The sequence below is a fragment of the Mesoplodon bidens genome (genome assembly GCF_964165515.1).
Source record: "Mesoplodon bidens genome assembly, chromosome: 6".
In the NCBI taxonomy this organism is placed as follows: domain Eukaryota; kingdom Metazoa; phylum Chordata; class Mammalia; order Artiodactyla; family Ziphiidae; genus Mesoplodon; species Mesoplodon bidens.
Window position 1 is genome coordinate 19,649,007 of NC_138162.1, and position 15,115 is coordinate 19,664,121.

General features: G+C 51.1%; 1 protein-coding gene across 5 annotated transcripts in view; it reads left to right on the forward strand.

Moving 5' to 3' along the window:
* Window positions 1-15,115, forward strand: part of WHRN (whirlin) — a 93,153-nt gene that overhangs the window by 17,786 nt on the left and 60,252 nt on the right. For all 5 annotated transcript variants that reach the window (XM_081236539.1, XM_081236535.1, XM_081236536.1 and 2 more), the window contains exon 2: window positions 7,395-7,613. In XM_081236539.1, the coding sequence (XP_081092665.1) occupies window positions 7,395-7,613 (219 nt within the window). The remainder of the gene's footprint in view (window positions 1-7,394; window positions 7,614-15,115) is intronic.

A 15,115-nucleotide genomic window follows, 5' to 3' on the forward strand; every position in this document is an offset into this window, starting at 1 on the left:
CCTTCTTGAACTACTGGTAAGAGATTCATGAGTTTGGAGAATCCAAGATTCAAGTCCAAGCCCAGCCTCTTATCCTGTCTATGACCTTACGTAAGACACTTCAGCACCCAGATGTTCTTTCTTCATATGTGTGCCGTGGGAAGAATAAAACGCGTGGTCATTGCAGTCGTTTTGCTGTTATCAATATTAACCACCATTTGCTGGGCACCTGCTGTATGCCATGCCCAGTGCAAGATGCTTTGTGTACATTATCTTGTCGGTCCTCATTTTGTCCACACAGCTCCATAAGGGTAGGCATTCGTAGCCCCATTTAACAGGTGAGAAAGCTCAGGCTTGGAGGGCTTAAGGAACTTGCCTGAACTCTCATAGCTAGGAAGACGTGGAACTATGTCTGGGAACGGTTTTCTAGTGAGTATACCTTTTACTGAAAAACTCTTGAGGGGTCCTCCCCCTCAGCCACCTTTTTATTTTGATGCTTTATAATACTTTGGTCCCCAGAAGGGATTGGAAGATAGAGCCAAGATTTGCCTAAACGGGGAGATTTCTGGAGCCTGTGGAAGAAGGCATGAAAGAGGATGGATCCCTGCGCCACAGTGAGCTCTGCTTCGGGAAAAGATAGCTGCACAGCCCTCTCCCATCCACAGCGCCCATAGATGGGGGGCATTCAGGCCTCCTATAGGTCCAGGTTTCACAGCGCTGCTCCCTGCAGGTAGTTATAGGAACTACACAGAGAGGGACAGGGTTGCATATGAAAAAAAGACAGCCCACTGCCTCTGGGATTCCACTTTTCTCTGGTGTAGAGAATTAGATGCACGTGTGCTCCAAGATGCACGTAAAAGTATGTTATCGCAGATTGCTCGTGCTGGCAAAAGTGAGAAGCAACATAAATGTCCAGCAATAGGGGAGTGGGAATTCAGTGGTTGTGCATCTCTGCCAGGGAATGCCATGTAGTGTTGGAAGAGGGGATCTTTTGAGGAAAGAGCTTCAAAATATATTTTTTAGCTTAAAAAAAAAAAGATATCAATGAAATCTTAAGTGTGAGTCAACCTGTATAAACCTCAGACAACAATAGTTTTGTGTGTGAACATCCACGTGTTTGTAAAATGCACACAAGAAGTCGGGAAGGACAGACACCAGAATGTAGCTGTGTGTGGTTACCATGGATGGTGAATTGAGACTTCTACTCTGGGTTCTCTGTAATAATAACACCTAACCCTTCTGTACCTCTTACCTATCTTCCAGGCACTAAACACTTTATGTATATTAACTAATTTAATCCTCACCACTGCCCTGTGAGACAATACTACTATTACCCCATCTTATGCCTGGGAAACTAGGGTACAGACTGGCTAAGTAACTTGCCTGGGGTTGCCATCGGCGGGTAGCAGAGCCGGGATGGTAATCCTTGCAGCCCTGCTTCAGAGCTGCGGCTCTTAACCATTCCCTCTTCTGCTTCTCTCTCCGAATTCCACGTGTGTCTGAGGTGTGTATGCTCACGCGAGTGTGCAGAAGCATGGAATGGTGACCCAGGGCTGCGTGAGCCCCAGGCTAGTGTACTGCTCTTTCTGTGGCCTCATTTGAACAAATTCCTGGCGACTGCCTGGCATCTCAAAAGCCCAGTGGATATCTTGAATGAATGAACAAATGAATGAAATGAATGAATGGGTAAGTAAGTGAAGGAGAAGGAACAGGGGGAGGGTTTAAAGAAAACAGAACACGCATTGTGCCTTAAGGAACTTGTCTTGTAGTCTTAGAGACAGAATGTATGAAGGTGATGCAGAGGCTATAGGATAGGTGGCAACAAAAACATGCAAGTGTGCTGGGTGCTCTCCGAGAAGGGGAGTCACTCACTATCTAGGAAGGCTTCCTGGAGGTGGTGGGAAAGGGGCTGAGTGTCAAAGGCGGGGCTGATATGAGGAAGTGTGGATTAAAGGAAAGAAGGAAGTTGCTGAAGAGGAGGAAAGTTGGGAGGGAGGGGCTAAAGTTGCTCATGTATTTGTATTCATGTAGATGGGAGGTTTAGAAAATTTCTAGGGCTTTTGTTTGGGAGAAGAAGCTGGTAGACTTAGGAAGGGAATTCATGTGCATTTAGTTAGTACCTACTCTGTGCTATGTACTATAGAGGCAGTTTACATTATCTTAATAATCCTTACAACAGTTGCATTTTAAATGCAGAAACAGGCACAGAGAGGTTAGGTTATTTGCTCTGTGCCACACAGCAGGTCAACCTCAGAGCCAGGATTGGTGCCCAGTGAGTCTGAACCCAAAGCCCAACTAGACAAGGTGGGGTCAGGAAGAGCAGGGTAGCACATCCTTCCCTCTCTTCCCCATCACTAACCTGGGTCTTAGACCAGCTCCCCTCTGTTCCCCAGAAGAGAAAACCTTGCCCTGAAATAAGCTGGATGACTCACCATTATATGTCCTTACTCGAGACTTTTCTGAAACACTTCTTTTGTACCTGCCCCTCCAGACAGTAGTCTAATGGTCTTGTGACCTTGTGCTTGCACTTTGGTGCATGTTTTTGAACACAGGAGCGCGTGTGCATCTGCCGTGCTAACACCCCGCCCCCCAGTCCCTTCACTCTGTAGCCATCTCCAGTCTATCTCTCAGTCCTCTGCCGAGCAGAGAATTCTATCGCCTGGACTGTGGTGTTGGGGTGTCAGAGTCAGCTCTGAAGAGCTGAGTGAGGCAGATTTGCCTCTGGAGAGCATTAATCCAAGTAGCAAGTTATTAAGTTTGAAGACATCCACATATATTTACAGTTCTACAATCATAGCACGCAGTCTGAGTAGTCATCTGGTGATGGGTCGTATCTTAGCCATGCCATCTGCCGGGTCAGGTCGAGATTTCCGTGATCTGACCTGGTGGAATGCTGGTAAGCCCCTCGGTCAAGTTTCATCAGTAAATGTGATAACACGCAGGGGAGCGGAGGCCTCTGGTGACGGCTCTTGCTTGCAGTGGACTTTCTCTAGATCTCATGGGATTTGTTTAGCCTTAGCTCATTGGACTCTTTTAAGTATCAGGCACTGTGCTAATAGGGTTCCTCTACCTATAGAGAGAGTAGAAAAGAGACCTTCATTTTACAGGAGGGAAACAGATGAACAGAGAGGTTTGGTAACTTGTGTGAGGTGGCACAGCTTATAAGCAATTGATTCCGGAGACTGGCTGATTCTGCAGGTTGCTGCAGCAGGAGAGGGGTGTGGTTGACAGTCACCCACAGTCACAGGCAGAGCATGCAGGCTGCTTTAAGGTAGCTTAAGGTACCACACATAAGCAGCTGCCTACAAAGAGCGGGGAAACACAGTTGTAGTCCCATTGGAGTGTGTCTCCCCAGCCCTCAGGTCCCTTTGAAGGTCCCTCTGCTGCCCATGATAGAGCCGAGTTGGGGTGTGCATCCTGCAACACCTGAGATGCTCCATCTGCCTTTCTGGTGTTTTCTTAAACCCTTTTGGTCCCTCCCAATTGATATGGAACCTCAGAGCCTCCAGGTTCAAGATCTGGTTCAGGGACCTGATACAACTTCTTTTCTTCTAAATACAGCAATGAACCAGAGGACATTGAAGTTTAATTTGGGGCAGGAGCTTAGCAATCAGGGATTCTAACCCATTCATTGCCAGTTGGCAAAACCGAGGCCCAGCAAGAGGAGGGCGTAGCCCCCGACCACCCAGCAGGACAGTGGCACAACAGGGACATGCCTGGGTCTCGGTTTCACAGCCAGAGTTCTTTCTACTTTGCCCTACTGCATAGGGCTGCTTGCTACTGAGGCTCGCCAGTGAGATAAGCCACCAGTTCTGTGAAATGAATGGCCTGGGCACCTAACCACACTATCCTCCAGATGGCCTAAGCCTCGGGGATCAAGGTAGCAATGGTGAGTAAGTGTGGAAGGCAGGTGGAAGGGTTGTCAGGGCAAGAAAGCACCGGCCAGATCTTTTTAGGAATTAACCCCTCCGTTCAGTGACACCTTTTAAAATAAGCAAGCGGTTGTTTGTAAAAAAAAGGAGACAAGAAGGCAGTGAGAAAGTAGAAACTGAGTTCCTAGACCATCCCCTCCTCCTCGCCTTCCCTGTGTGACACACAAGGTTTAGTCAAAGCACCATGGATGGAGGCCTTCCCTCTGGGTTCTAATGGCCACGGCACCAAGACCATATTCCCAGAGCCTGCTTGGATGTGGAAAGTGCTGTCTCAGGAATCTCGTTTTTTCTTCAGTTTTGCCAGGAAAATAAAGATGGATGATGATGCAGTGGATGATGATATTCGTGCTCTCCAAGACCCAAGGAAAGCCTATATTTACGCCCCCAACAAAGAGCCAATATCAGAGGTTCCAGAATGGTCTAGGCTTGAGTGGCCGTCAGATTTTCTGGTCCCACAGGCTTGTGATGGGGAAACTGAGGTGCAGAGGCGAAGAGGCTTGTCCAGGGCTGGCCTCCTGTGTCTGGGCTGTACCCTCTCAGTCCCTTCCCATCTCGGGTTGCCAGTGTCCCCTTCTGGACCACACTGGGGACGGGCAGCACTTAGGAGACTCAGTGACCTCCCAGGCCCTCTCCGGCGCCAGCTCTCCGTGCTGGTGTTCTCATCAAAGTCATTAACATTCTCTCCGTTCTCAAGGTTGCTGCTTGCCTATTTATAGAACTGACCAAGAGAATGCCACGACTGCCAGCAATACAGAATACAAATCATGCACTGTGCATTGGTTTTCATTCTCTCAGACACCTCTTTTTTTTTTTTTTTTTTAACTCCTTGGACAATGCTTATGTACACCTGGTTTCCCTTCTCAATGTGATCACTCCTGGGAGGAGAGGCGAGTGGGCTCTGCTACCTGCTGACCCCCCACTGTGTGCAGAGGCCCGGCCCTCAAGCACACTGTTTCATTTAACCCACGCAATCCTGAGAGGTGGGCATTGTCTTGCATCCCATGTGGGCTACTTTCAGAGAGGAAGCAGCCGGCCCCAGGGCTCCTGACCTACAGGTGACAGAAGCGACTTAAGTCCAGTGCTGCCCAAATCCACAACGTCCATTCTTTCCACTTGCCTTCCCCGTCCCTAGTTCCAGCGCAGCCTTCCGGATCAGATGAGGAAGGTGGCTGCAGGATGATGCCTGTGCATGCTATGATTCCTTTGGAGGCCATATATGTGCTTCCTCATCCAGTCAGGACAACCAGGTTTTTCTGAGGACCTACTGTGTGCCTGACAGAGCCTTGTCTCTCTCCAGGCTGTAGGTGCCATGAGGATATGCCCACTTTGCTCTCTCCACGCCCAGCACACAGTAGGCTCGGTCAGCCCTTGTTGATGAGTGATGGGGCTCAGACTCACCGTCTGTCCAGGGAAGGGAGCAAAGAAGAGGCAGGCCAGTTGGAGCAGCATCAGAGCTGCAGCAGTGCCTTCACGGAGGAGGAGGGAGCAGCGGGCAGGGCAGAAGGGTCGGGAAGACCGCTCAGAGGCTGCAGGGGCTTCTGCGGAGGGTGCTCATGCCCTGAGTTCTGGCAGAAGCCCACTTGGTCTACGGCTTCCTCCATCCTGCATCTCAAACTTCACAGAGGTTTTATTTTCCCAACTGTCCTGTCAGGGAAGTCCCAGGGAATGGGAAAAGAACACTGTACAATCCTTCTCTGCTCATCTTCTCAGAAATCTAGTTCACAAGCAGGATTTTGGAGAGCTGCCATCCTCTCGTTATCCCTCCACCCGGGACTGGCATTAAGCTGTGGAATTGAGGGTCACTCCAGCTTGCCCGTCCTCCTCTGGAAGAGGTTCAGATGTCAGAGTGTCCAGTCCTGTGGCCCAGTGTCCTTGTCTGGCAGCCCCGCCCAGCCAGGGCTCCCCACTCACTGTCTTTGAAAGCCCCACCCTTGACCCCTTTTGTCTGCCAAGAGAACTGGGGGGTCAGTAGAACCCGGTGCTCCACAGATTCAGAGAGCTAAGTGCCTCCCTACCCTTTTATGTATATTGCTGTTGTCCGGCATTGAACGCATTCCGGAACATTTGGAAAATATTGAGAAACAGGAAGGACAAAATAATAATCACCCATAATTCTGCCACCCCGAGAGAAGCACTGCTTCTTGGCATGTTACTCCTCAGTTTCCTTTCTTCTTTCCTGTGTAATTTTTCTCTTAACATAACTGAGGTCACACTGTAAGACAGGATTTATATCCTTTTGACCGCACTTAACATTAAAATGTATCACACATCCATGGCATTACAAATACTTTGTAATGATTGTAAAATGCGATTTTAACGGCAGCGTGAATTTTCCCACGGGCAGGTACTATCTCTCATTGGCTCAGAAGTCCCAGGTTTAGGGCTATGTTTGCTGTTAATCCCACTGCTAAGTGACCGTCTCCCTGAATAAAGGGCTTTGTGTCAGTACAGGTGCATCATGGGAAAGCAACATGGCCGCTCCCAGGGCTCAGAGTTTGGGTTCACCTCTCCCTGTGGCTGTTCCATCCCCACACTAGAAAGTGTCGAGTCAAGGTGGTATGCACACTCAAAATTAGTTGCTGTACGAAAGGAACCCCGTACTGGCTGTGCGGGCAGGTCATTTCGCTCGTTTGCGTCCGCTAAATCATTGGATTGGATTGGATTCCATGAGGATTTCAGGGGCTAAAGCACATCAGGTACAGAGCCAAGTGTTTCTTACATACAGACCCTTGATCATTGTTAAGCCACCATTAGTATCAGTATTTTTATCTCTTGACTCTCTTGTCTAGTAATTTATCGGGGTCACCAAGGCCACCCCCAGTTTCCATAAGGGCTCACGGGTTCAGCGTATGACTGGGCTTGTGGCTAAGATTTGTTACAGCAAAAGGATACACAGCACAGTGAACACAGGAGCAGCACGCGAGGCAAAGTCTGCAGGAAACCAGGCAGGAGCATCTGAGTCCTCTCTCTGTGCAGCCACACAGGATGGGCTTGATTCCTCCAGCACTGAGTTGTAACAACACGTGCGAAATGTTGTCTACCAGGGATGCTCATTAGAGACTCAGCACCAGAGGTAGGCACCTCCGTCTGTACCCACATCCCAGGCCCCCACATGGTTTGCACAAATAATCCAGGCACGGCAAGCTGCCCTTATTGTTAGGGAATGGTGGGAACGCTCAGAATCCAAGTTCCCTGAGGCCTGCCCAGCAGGCCCTCATAAGGATGCAGTTGTAGGCCTGCTCTGTCCTGCACAGGTATGCTGAGAGGTCCTATTTCACGTGTTTGGACTACTTCAAGACGGGGGCCGGCGTGGGGTGAGACAGGTGTCCTCATTTCCATAGGACAAAATTGAGGGCTAGTAAAGGGAAGACATTTATGAGCTGGTCGCCTGCTCCATGGGTGGGGTCCTGAGAGGAAGCAAGTTCTGGATAATCCCTCACTGTCCCCTTTCCTGCTAACTCGTGTCTCTCTCTCTCTCTCTAGGCTCTCAAGGGCTCCAAGAAGCTGGTGCTGTCGGTGTACTCAGCGGGGCGCATCCCCGGCGGCTACGTCACCAACCATATCTACACCTGGGTAGACCCCCAAGGCCGCAGCATCTCTCCGCCCTCGGGCCTGCCCCCACCCCAAGGCAGCACCCTGCGGCAGCACGAGGGTGACCGGAGGAGCACCCTACACCTCCTGCAAGGCGGGGATGAGAAAAAGGTGAGCCTCTGGGCCTTGGCCTCGCCGGGCCTCCTGGAGGTGGAGGGCTGGGAATGGCGGGCTGGCCATCAAGGCCACATTCTCCTTGCCAGACCCAGAATAGGGAAGTTTCTTAGAGGCTGGAAGAAGGGGGTTGGCCTGTAGGGGCTCTGGCCTTCGTCTCTCCCTCAAGTCCCACCTGAAGGGTTTTCTTTTCGTTTTAACCTTTGCACCACATATCGTAATTCACACCAAGCTGCTGCCGCAAGAGCCCCAATATCATGATTTAAATAACCTAGATCATCTTCCCCTCACATAGCAGGGTAAAGGGGACCATCTAGGCTGATGGGGCAGCTCTGCTCTCCGTCTGCCATCCTCTGGGATACCGCCCCCTTCTGGTTGAAGCCTAGTCCCCCTGTAGCCCCTAGAGCGGAAAGAGGAAGAGAGAAAGCTCGGATGATTTACACTAGAGATGATTTAACTTCTCAGTGGTTCAGACCCAGGCCATGGCCACACGCAGCTGCCATGACTCCAAGCTCCACAGGGCACCTTTTGCAGTGTGGGTCTCAGGTTGTAAGGAAGAGAAACCAGAAACCGGTCCTGGTCACCTTCCACAAAGTCAGAATTTACTGGAAGGGTGTGGGCAGCCCCAGAACTGAAGCTGAGGGGCTCAGGGTGCAGTCTCCAGGAAGAAAGGGATCCCCATGGTTTCTGTTCTCTGCATCCTTCCCCTCAAGATTCATATTCCAGGGAGGGAGCACCTGATTGGCTGGCGGGGAGGTGCCCTTTGATGGACAGGAACACCAAGACTGTGGCCGGTGGAGGAGGGGTTGTAGCCCAAAGCACCATGGGGTGTTGTAACCTGAAGAAGACGGCCAGGGGCATCAGTAGATGCCCCCTACAGAGCCTTCCTCCCCAAGACCATGACTGTTTCTTTAGAAAGGAGTGAGAGATGGTCCCCCTGATATTTAAGGTTCACTCCGGGTGCTGTTTGCATTGTGCCCTATGGTTGCTCCTGGGACCAAGAAAGTTATTCCTGTAAGCATGACTTTGGTGTGACCATGACCATGGTCAAAGCATGACCATGACTTTGGTCTCTGGTGTTTTAAGACCTTGACACAGCTTGGGGCTCTGAGCCAACCGCCTTCCCTCTGGAGACTCTTTCTCAGCTCTCTTTTCCTGTCCATAAGACCATAACATTTATTTAATGTGTTTTGTGTTCTTTGCTCAAATGTCGATATGCAGGAAGCGGCAGAGATGGCGGGGGCTTCTGTGCCAGGCAGGAGGTAGTGGGGTAGCCAGTTCGTATGCACCGTCAGAGCCTGCCTGGGCTTCTTCAAGGTGGCCAGGGTTGCAGAGGTGGGCTCATATCCCCCTCCCCGCCAGGCGATGTTGCTCTCTGGCCATCTTGAGAAAGCAGCACAGCCTGTGGCACTGAGTCATTTTCAAGGCCAGCCTTCCAGGGTGGGTAGAGAACTTGCTTTATCTTTTTCTCAAGCTCTTCCCTGTATAGGGCATGAACTTAAAATAGTAAGAGCTCACCATGTGCTGATTCTGTGCTTACAGCATCTCACTGAATCCTCCTGGCTTCCCCAGGGGGTAGGTGTCCTTATGCACATTTTACAGATGCAAGATCCGACATTCAGGGGGCACTGCGGCAACTAGGACCCATTGAGCGAGTCAGTCCACACTTAGCGAGCACCTATGCCCGACGCTATTATGGGAGGTGGGAATGGAGAAATGGACAAGAGACATGAAACCTTGCTCTGGGGAAGCTTCCAGTGAGTTTGGAAGTCGGAGGAGGCGTGAGACAAAAATCCAGAGATGAGCATAAATGAGCAAGATAATTAAGGTGGTGAAGTTTTTTTTTTTTTTTTTTTTTTTTGCGGTACGCAGGCCTCTCACTGTTGTGGCCTCTCCCGTTGCGGAGCACAGGCTCCGGACACGCAAGCTCAGCGGCCGTGGCTCACGGGCCCAGCCGCTCCGCAGCATGTGGGATCTTCCCGGAACCCGTGTCCCCTGCATCGGCAGGCAGACTCTCAACCACTGCGCCACCAGGGAAGCCCTAGGTGGTGAAGATTGATGGAAGGAAAATAAAATCAGGAAGCGGGTTAGAGGGTGATGGGGAAGAGGCTGTGCTTCAGATGAGGTGGGCAGGGAAAACCTCTCTGAGGAGATGACTTCTGAGCTGCGACTGAGAGAGGAAGGTGGAGCTGCCACGTACCATTCTGAGCATTGAAAATGCCAGGCAGCAAGGACAGCATGTGCAAAGGCCCTGAGGTGGGAATGAGCATGGCATCTTCAAGTCTTAGAGAGAAGGACCCTGCCACTGGAATTGAGTGGGTGGGAGGATTGGGAGGATGTAGGGTGCCCTCGGGGAGTCTTAGAGTAACGTATATAGAAATGTAGAAGGCAAAGGCTGAGGGAATCATGCTCCAGGGAGGACCCAGATACCTCAGGAGTCAGGAAATACCCTGAACCACACCAGAGAAGCCTTCACAGATTTTATAGCTCCAGGCTGAAGCTTCTACACGCCCCCACCCCGTTCCTCCTTTTGCTGATACAACATGGAGCCCCCCTTTTCCTGTTGAGGAAGGGCATGGGGGAAATGTCTCTGGAGCCCTCACTTCTGGCCCGCTGGCCTGATTCTCTTCTCTCCAGCAGCCTGGTCTCAGCTAATATTCCAGATAGCCACGACCAGACTCCCAGACTTCCCATGCCAAACTTCAAAAATCCTAACCTCAACCCCAGTGGGAACACACCTTCTAGGGAAATGAGTTCTCAGGGCAATAGTGGTGTAAAAATCACATGTAGCAAAATTACCCTTGAAAACCTCCTAAGCTGTCCACTGAAGCTGGTTCTGGTCTTGCAGCCCTTGCTAGGAATGCCCTTCTCCATACTGAAGTGTGAGAACCATCCCATGAGGCTGAAGGAAGGAACAGAAGGGAAGGACACAGGTAGCGCCTCTGGGAATCAGGCCTGTCTGCTCTCAAGTCACCATCATATCGTCAGAGGCGAACAGGGTGCAGAGTTGTTCAGTGTTCCAGCTTCCCATTCTGGGCTAACCCCCAGCCTCTATAGTACAGATGTAGCCACTGTATGAAAAACCTGGAACAGGTCTGTTGTGGGAGTTAGATAGTATGGTGTCAGCGAGGCAGGGAGAGTAAGACATTGGAACCAGGCTGCCTGGGTTCAAGTCCTGGCTCCACCACTTGCCAGCTGTGTGACCTTGGATAAGTTACATAACCTCTCTGAGCCTGAATCTCCTCTTGTATAACATGGAGACGGTGGTAGGGCCTCCTCTCCCCATCACTGTGTAAGGCTCTTGGTTCTGGGCCCTGGTACGCCCAAAGTGCCTGGATCAGTGCCTGGCACAGTGGAGGTGCTCAGTAAGTATTTATTACATGAATGACTGAATTAAAATGCAGGGCCCAAAGTCCCCTACTGCCCCCTGCCAGGGTCACTGGCCCATGAGCAAGTGAGCAAGTCTCAGTGGTTGCTCGGTCCCAAGGCCCCGCTCCAGGCTGAGCAGGCAGACCCTCTGCAGCAGCGGCTGCTCCCCCAAGCTCATGCCTTCAGCAGCCGCAGAGATAAGGAGGGGCCTGCCCCTTAGCTCAGGCTGGGGCCCAGCTGGGAATGGAAGGCGAGGAGCCTTTGGGACCGGCTCTGAAGAAAAACCTACAGTTCTCCTCCTGTGTTTCTCCTTTACCATCACACTCACAGCGCTTCTGACACCAGATGTGGGTGGGTGGGGGGTTCCCACCAAGCAATTCTCTGCGACACCAGCTGGATGTCTTACAATTTAACTCAATTCTGACACTGTCTACCTGGAGAGAGTGTCCAGTCCCACAGGTTAAGGACTCAGTCCCATGAAACAACCCCCTACCTGTCCCCACTTCAGATACCAGTTGCAAGTCCAGGTTATCAGCTGTGCTTCCGACTGATCGGCTGTAACTCAGAGGTTCCCCTGACCCCGTCTCAGCTTTGATTAATTTGCTAAAGTGACTCACAGAACTCAGGAAAACAGTTTACTTACTGTGCACCAGTTTATTATAAAAGGATACGGTAAAGGATACAGATGAACATCCAGATGGAAGGGATGTGTAGGGCAGGTTATGTGGGAAGGGATGCAGAGCTTCCATGCCCCCTCCAGGTGCACCACTCTCCCCGTACCTCCACCTGTTCACTGACCCAGAAGCTCTCTGAACCCCATACTATTGGGATTTTTGTGGAGCCTTCATCATGTAGGCATGATCAATTTAAAAAAAAATTTTTTTTTTTTGGCTGCGTCGGGTCTTAGTTGCGGCATGCGGGATCTTCGATGCGGTGCGCGGACTCTTCATTGTGGCACGTGGGCTTCTCTCTAGTTGTGGTGTGCGGGTTTTCTCTCTCTAGTTGAGGCGCACGAGCTCAGTAGTTGTGGCACACAGGCTTAGTTGCTACCCGCGACATGTGGGATCTTAGTTGCTACCTGCGGCATGTGGGATCACTGACCTGGGATCAAACCCGCGTCCGCTGCATTGCAAGGCGGATTCCTTACCACCAGACCACCAGGGAAGTCCCGTGCACGATCAGTTATTAACTCCACTTCCAGCCCCTCTTCCCGCTCTGGAGAAATTGGGGTGGGGCTGAAAATTCCAAGCTTCTAATCATGGCTTGGTCTTTCTGGGGACCAGCCACCCTCCAGGAGGCCAATCAGAGTCACCTCATTAGAACAACAGATGTGCTTAGTGCTCTTATCACCTAGGAATTTACAAAGGTTTCAGGAGCTCAGTGCCAGGAACGAAGACAAAGACAAAATACATATTTCTTAGTATAAATCACAGTATCGCACCTGGTATCAGAACTCCCTGACTGTGTGACCTTGGGTGAGACACTTGACCTTGGGTGAGTCACTTAAGCTTCCCTAGGCATGGTTTGGGGATGGTCATAGCAGCCATATGGGGCTGTTTCAAGAATCAATAAATCATGTGCACAGAGGATAGTGCCTGGGGCATAGTAATTCATTGCAGTAACAGCCATCATTTATCCAATGCTTCCTAGGTGCTAGGTACCTTTCATATCATTTTTGTCCCCAAATGTTTATTGATGTCATCCCCTGAGGCTGCTCACGCTGCTTCCTGGACAGGGTTGGGGTTCTAGAGGAAGGTGGGAAGGGGGATGGCAGTGCCTGCGCCGGGCAAGCTGTGCAACTCTCATTTCACTGATGGGGAAACTGAAGATCAGAAAAGCAACAGGCCCTGCCCCAGGGTTGCCCAGGAGTAAAGGGCAGAACCAGTATACGAACTCAGGCCTGTGGGAGGCAGTGCAGTGAGCGGATTAAATGCCTAGGCTCTGCCAGCTGTTTGACCTTGGCCATGTCACTTCACCTCTCTGGCCTCACTTTCCTTACCTGGAAAATGGGGATAATAAGAGAAACCATAGAGGAGGAAAGAGGACTCAACGAAGTAAGGCATGTAAAGTGCTGAGCACAATGCCTGGGATCTAGGAAAGACTCAAAACGTTTATTAACCAATTGATTTAGTGAGTTATCATTATATTCTTATTATTGGTGGGAATGATATTCTTTTCACTGTGCCAGGCTGCCTCTCACAGCTTAGTGCCCTTTCCCATAGGTGAGTTTTGTTTCCTGCCAAGTGCTGGTGGAATTTCCAGCAGGTGATTGAAGCAGATACCCTGCTGTTGATAGGTCTGTTATTACAGTCCTGGGATGAAGACTCCGTTTTATTCCCATGTGAAGGATTTATGGGGAAGTGACTGGCAGGCAGTGGGGTTTGTTTTCATCCTTACTATTCAAAGGCGGGGACCACAGCCGTCTGTGTGCTCCTGGGTTCCTGTCTGCTCTCTCCCCCCAGAATCTTCATGTCCCGGAGCTGGAGAGACCAGGTGGGCGTGGGAATGGGGGAGGGACTGACCCACGCCACCAAGTGAACTGGGCTGGAGCCTTGGTGTGAGGCCCCCAGGCCAGGCCTGCCTTGTTCCATGCCGCAGCAGCACAGCCTGCAGGAAGGATCCATCCGGGTTTGAGGCGGTAACTGCCACTCTGTCCTCAGCCAGCCTCACTGACGTCCCCCAGGTGTGAAGCTCGCCTTCCCTCACCCCACCCGCGTCGTAAGGCACACACCTTGTCTTAAAGGAGCTCCAGAAGTTGGCCTCGTCTGCTGCTAGCCCTCCCCAGGAGTCTTCCTAAAATCCGAATCTGAGCCTTTTCTCTCCTGCTTGAAGCCCAGTCTTGTTGACCTCGCTCACTGCCCCCCCGCCACAGGCGAGTGCCATACCTTCCTTCCCTGCCACTCTCCCACCAAACAGAACCCTGCAGTGATCCCAGGGGGCCTTTCTCTGTCCTGTTTCTGAGCTTTTGCACACATTCTTGCCCTCCCTTTGCCCTGGTTGACCCCCTCAGCCCTCAGGGCTTGGAGGTCATATTTCTGGGATGCTCTGTCTGTGCTCAGGCTCCCAGGAATGGACTCTGAGACCAAGATTTCCCTGAAAGAGGTTTATAGGAATGTGCCTGTGGTAGACAGAGTAATGATGCCCCAAAGACGTCTACCTCCTAATCTCTGGAGCCTGTGAACAGGTCACTTTACATGGCAAAGGGACTTTCCAGGTGTGATTCAGATGAGGATCTTGAAATAGAGACATTATCCTGGATTATGTGGATGGACCCGATGTGATCACAAGTGTCCTTAGAAGAAGGCAGGAGTGTCAGAGTCAGAAAAAGGTGGTGTGATGCCAGGAGCAGAGAGAGAGAGAGATCAGAAGATGCTACACTGCTGGCTTTGAAGATGAAGGATGGGGCCATGAGCCCAAGAATGCAAGTGGCCTCTAGAAGCTAGAAAGGGCAAGAAAGTGGGTTCTCCCCAAGAACCTCTAGAAGGAATGCAATCCTGTTGACCCACTGTAGACTTTTGACCTCCAGAGCTTTGAGATAATAAATCTGTATTGTTTTAAGCCCCTAAATCCGTGGTCATTTATTACAGCAGCAATGCAATGCCCTGGGAACTCCACCAGAAAAGGCATGAGGAATCAGGACTGGGCGGAGGGAGGAGTAGGCTGTGATACCATCTCTGCAGAGGCCTTGACTGTTCCCAAGGGAGCTCTGGAGCTGGGGGTGACTTGCAAGGTTGTCCTGAATTGAGGCAGGGGTCAGGCTTTCGCTCGTCTGCATCAGCTAGTCATTGGATGGGAGCTGCTCCAGGGAGGCTATGACCTTAGGTGAGGCAGATCCTGGCAGGCACTCAGCTGTGAGCCATCAACAGCCAATACTCCAGCTCAGGGGTTCCTCTGAGGACAGGGACCCAGTTAGATTCTCCCCTGAACCTGTGCCCAGTGCGGAGTTGGGGTTTGGTTTGCACTGGATGGAATACCAGCACCGGCTCACGTGCGCACGGCCTGTCCCTGTCTGAGAAGCAGCCCATGTTCATTCTCTCGCGTGAAGAAGGCTTCCTCATGCTTTCCAGATCGTACCTGCCCAAGCTCAGTGCCATGGCTTGCCCAAGAGGGACAGTTTGAAGATAATAACA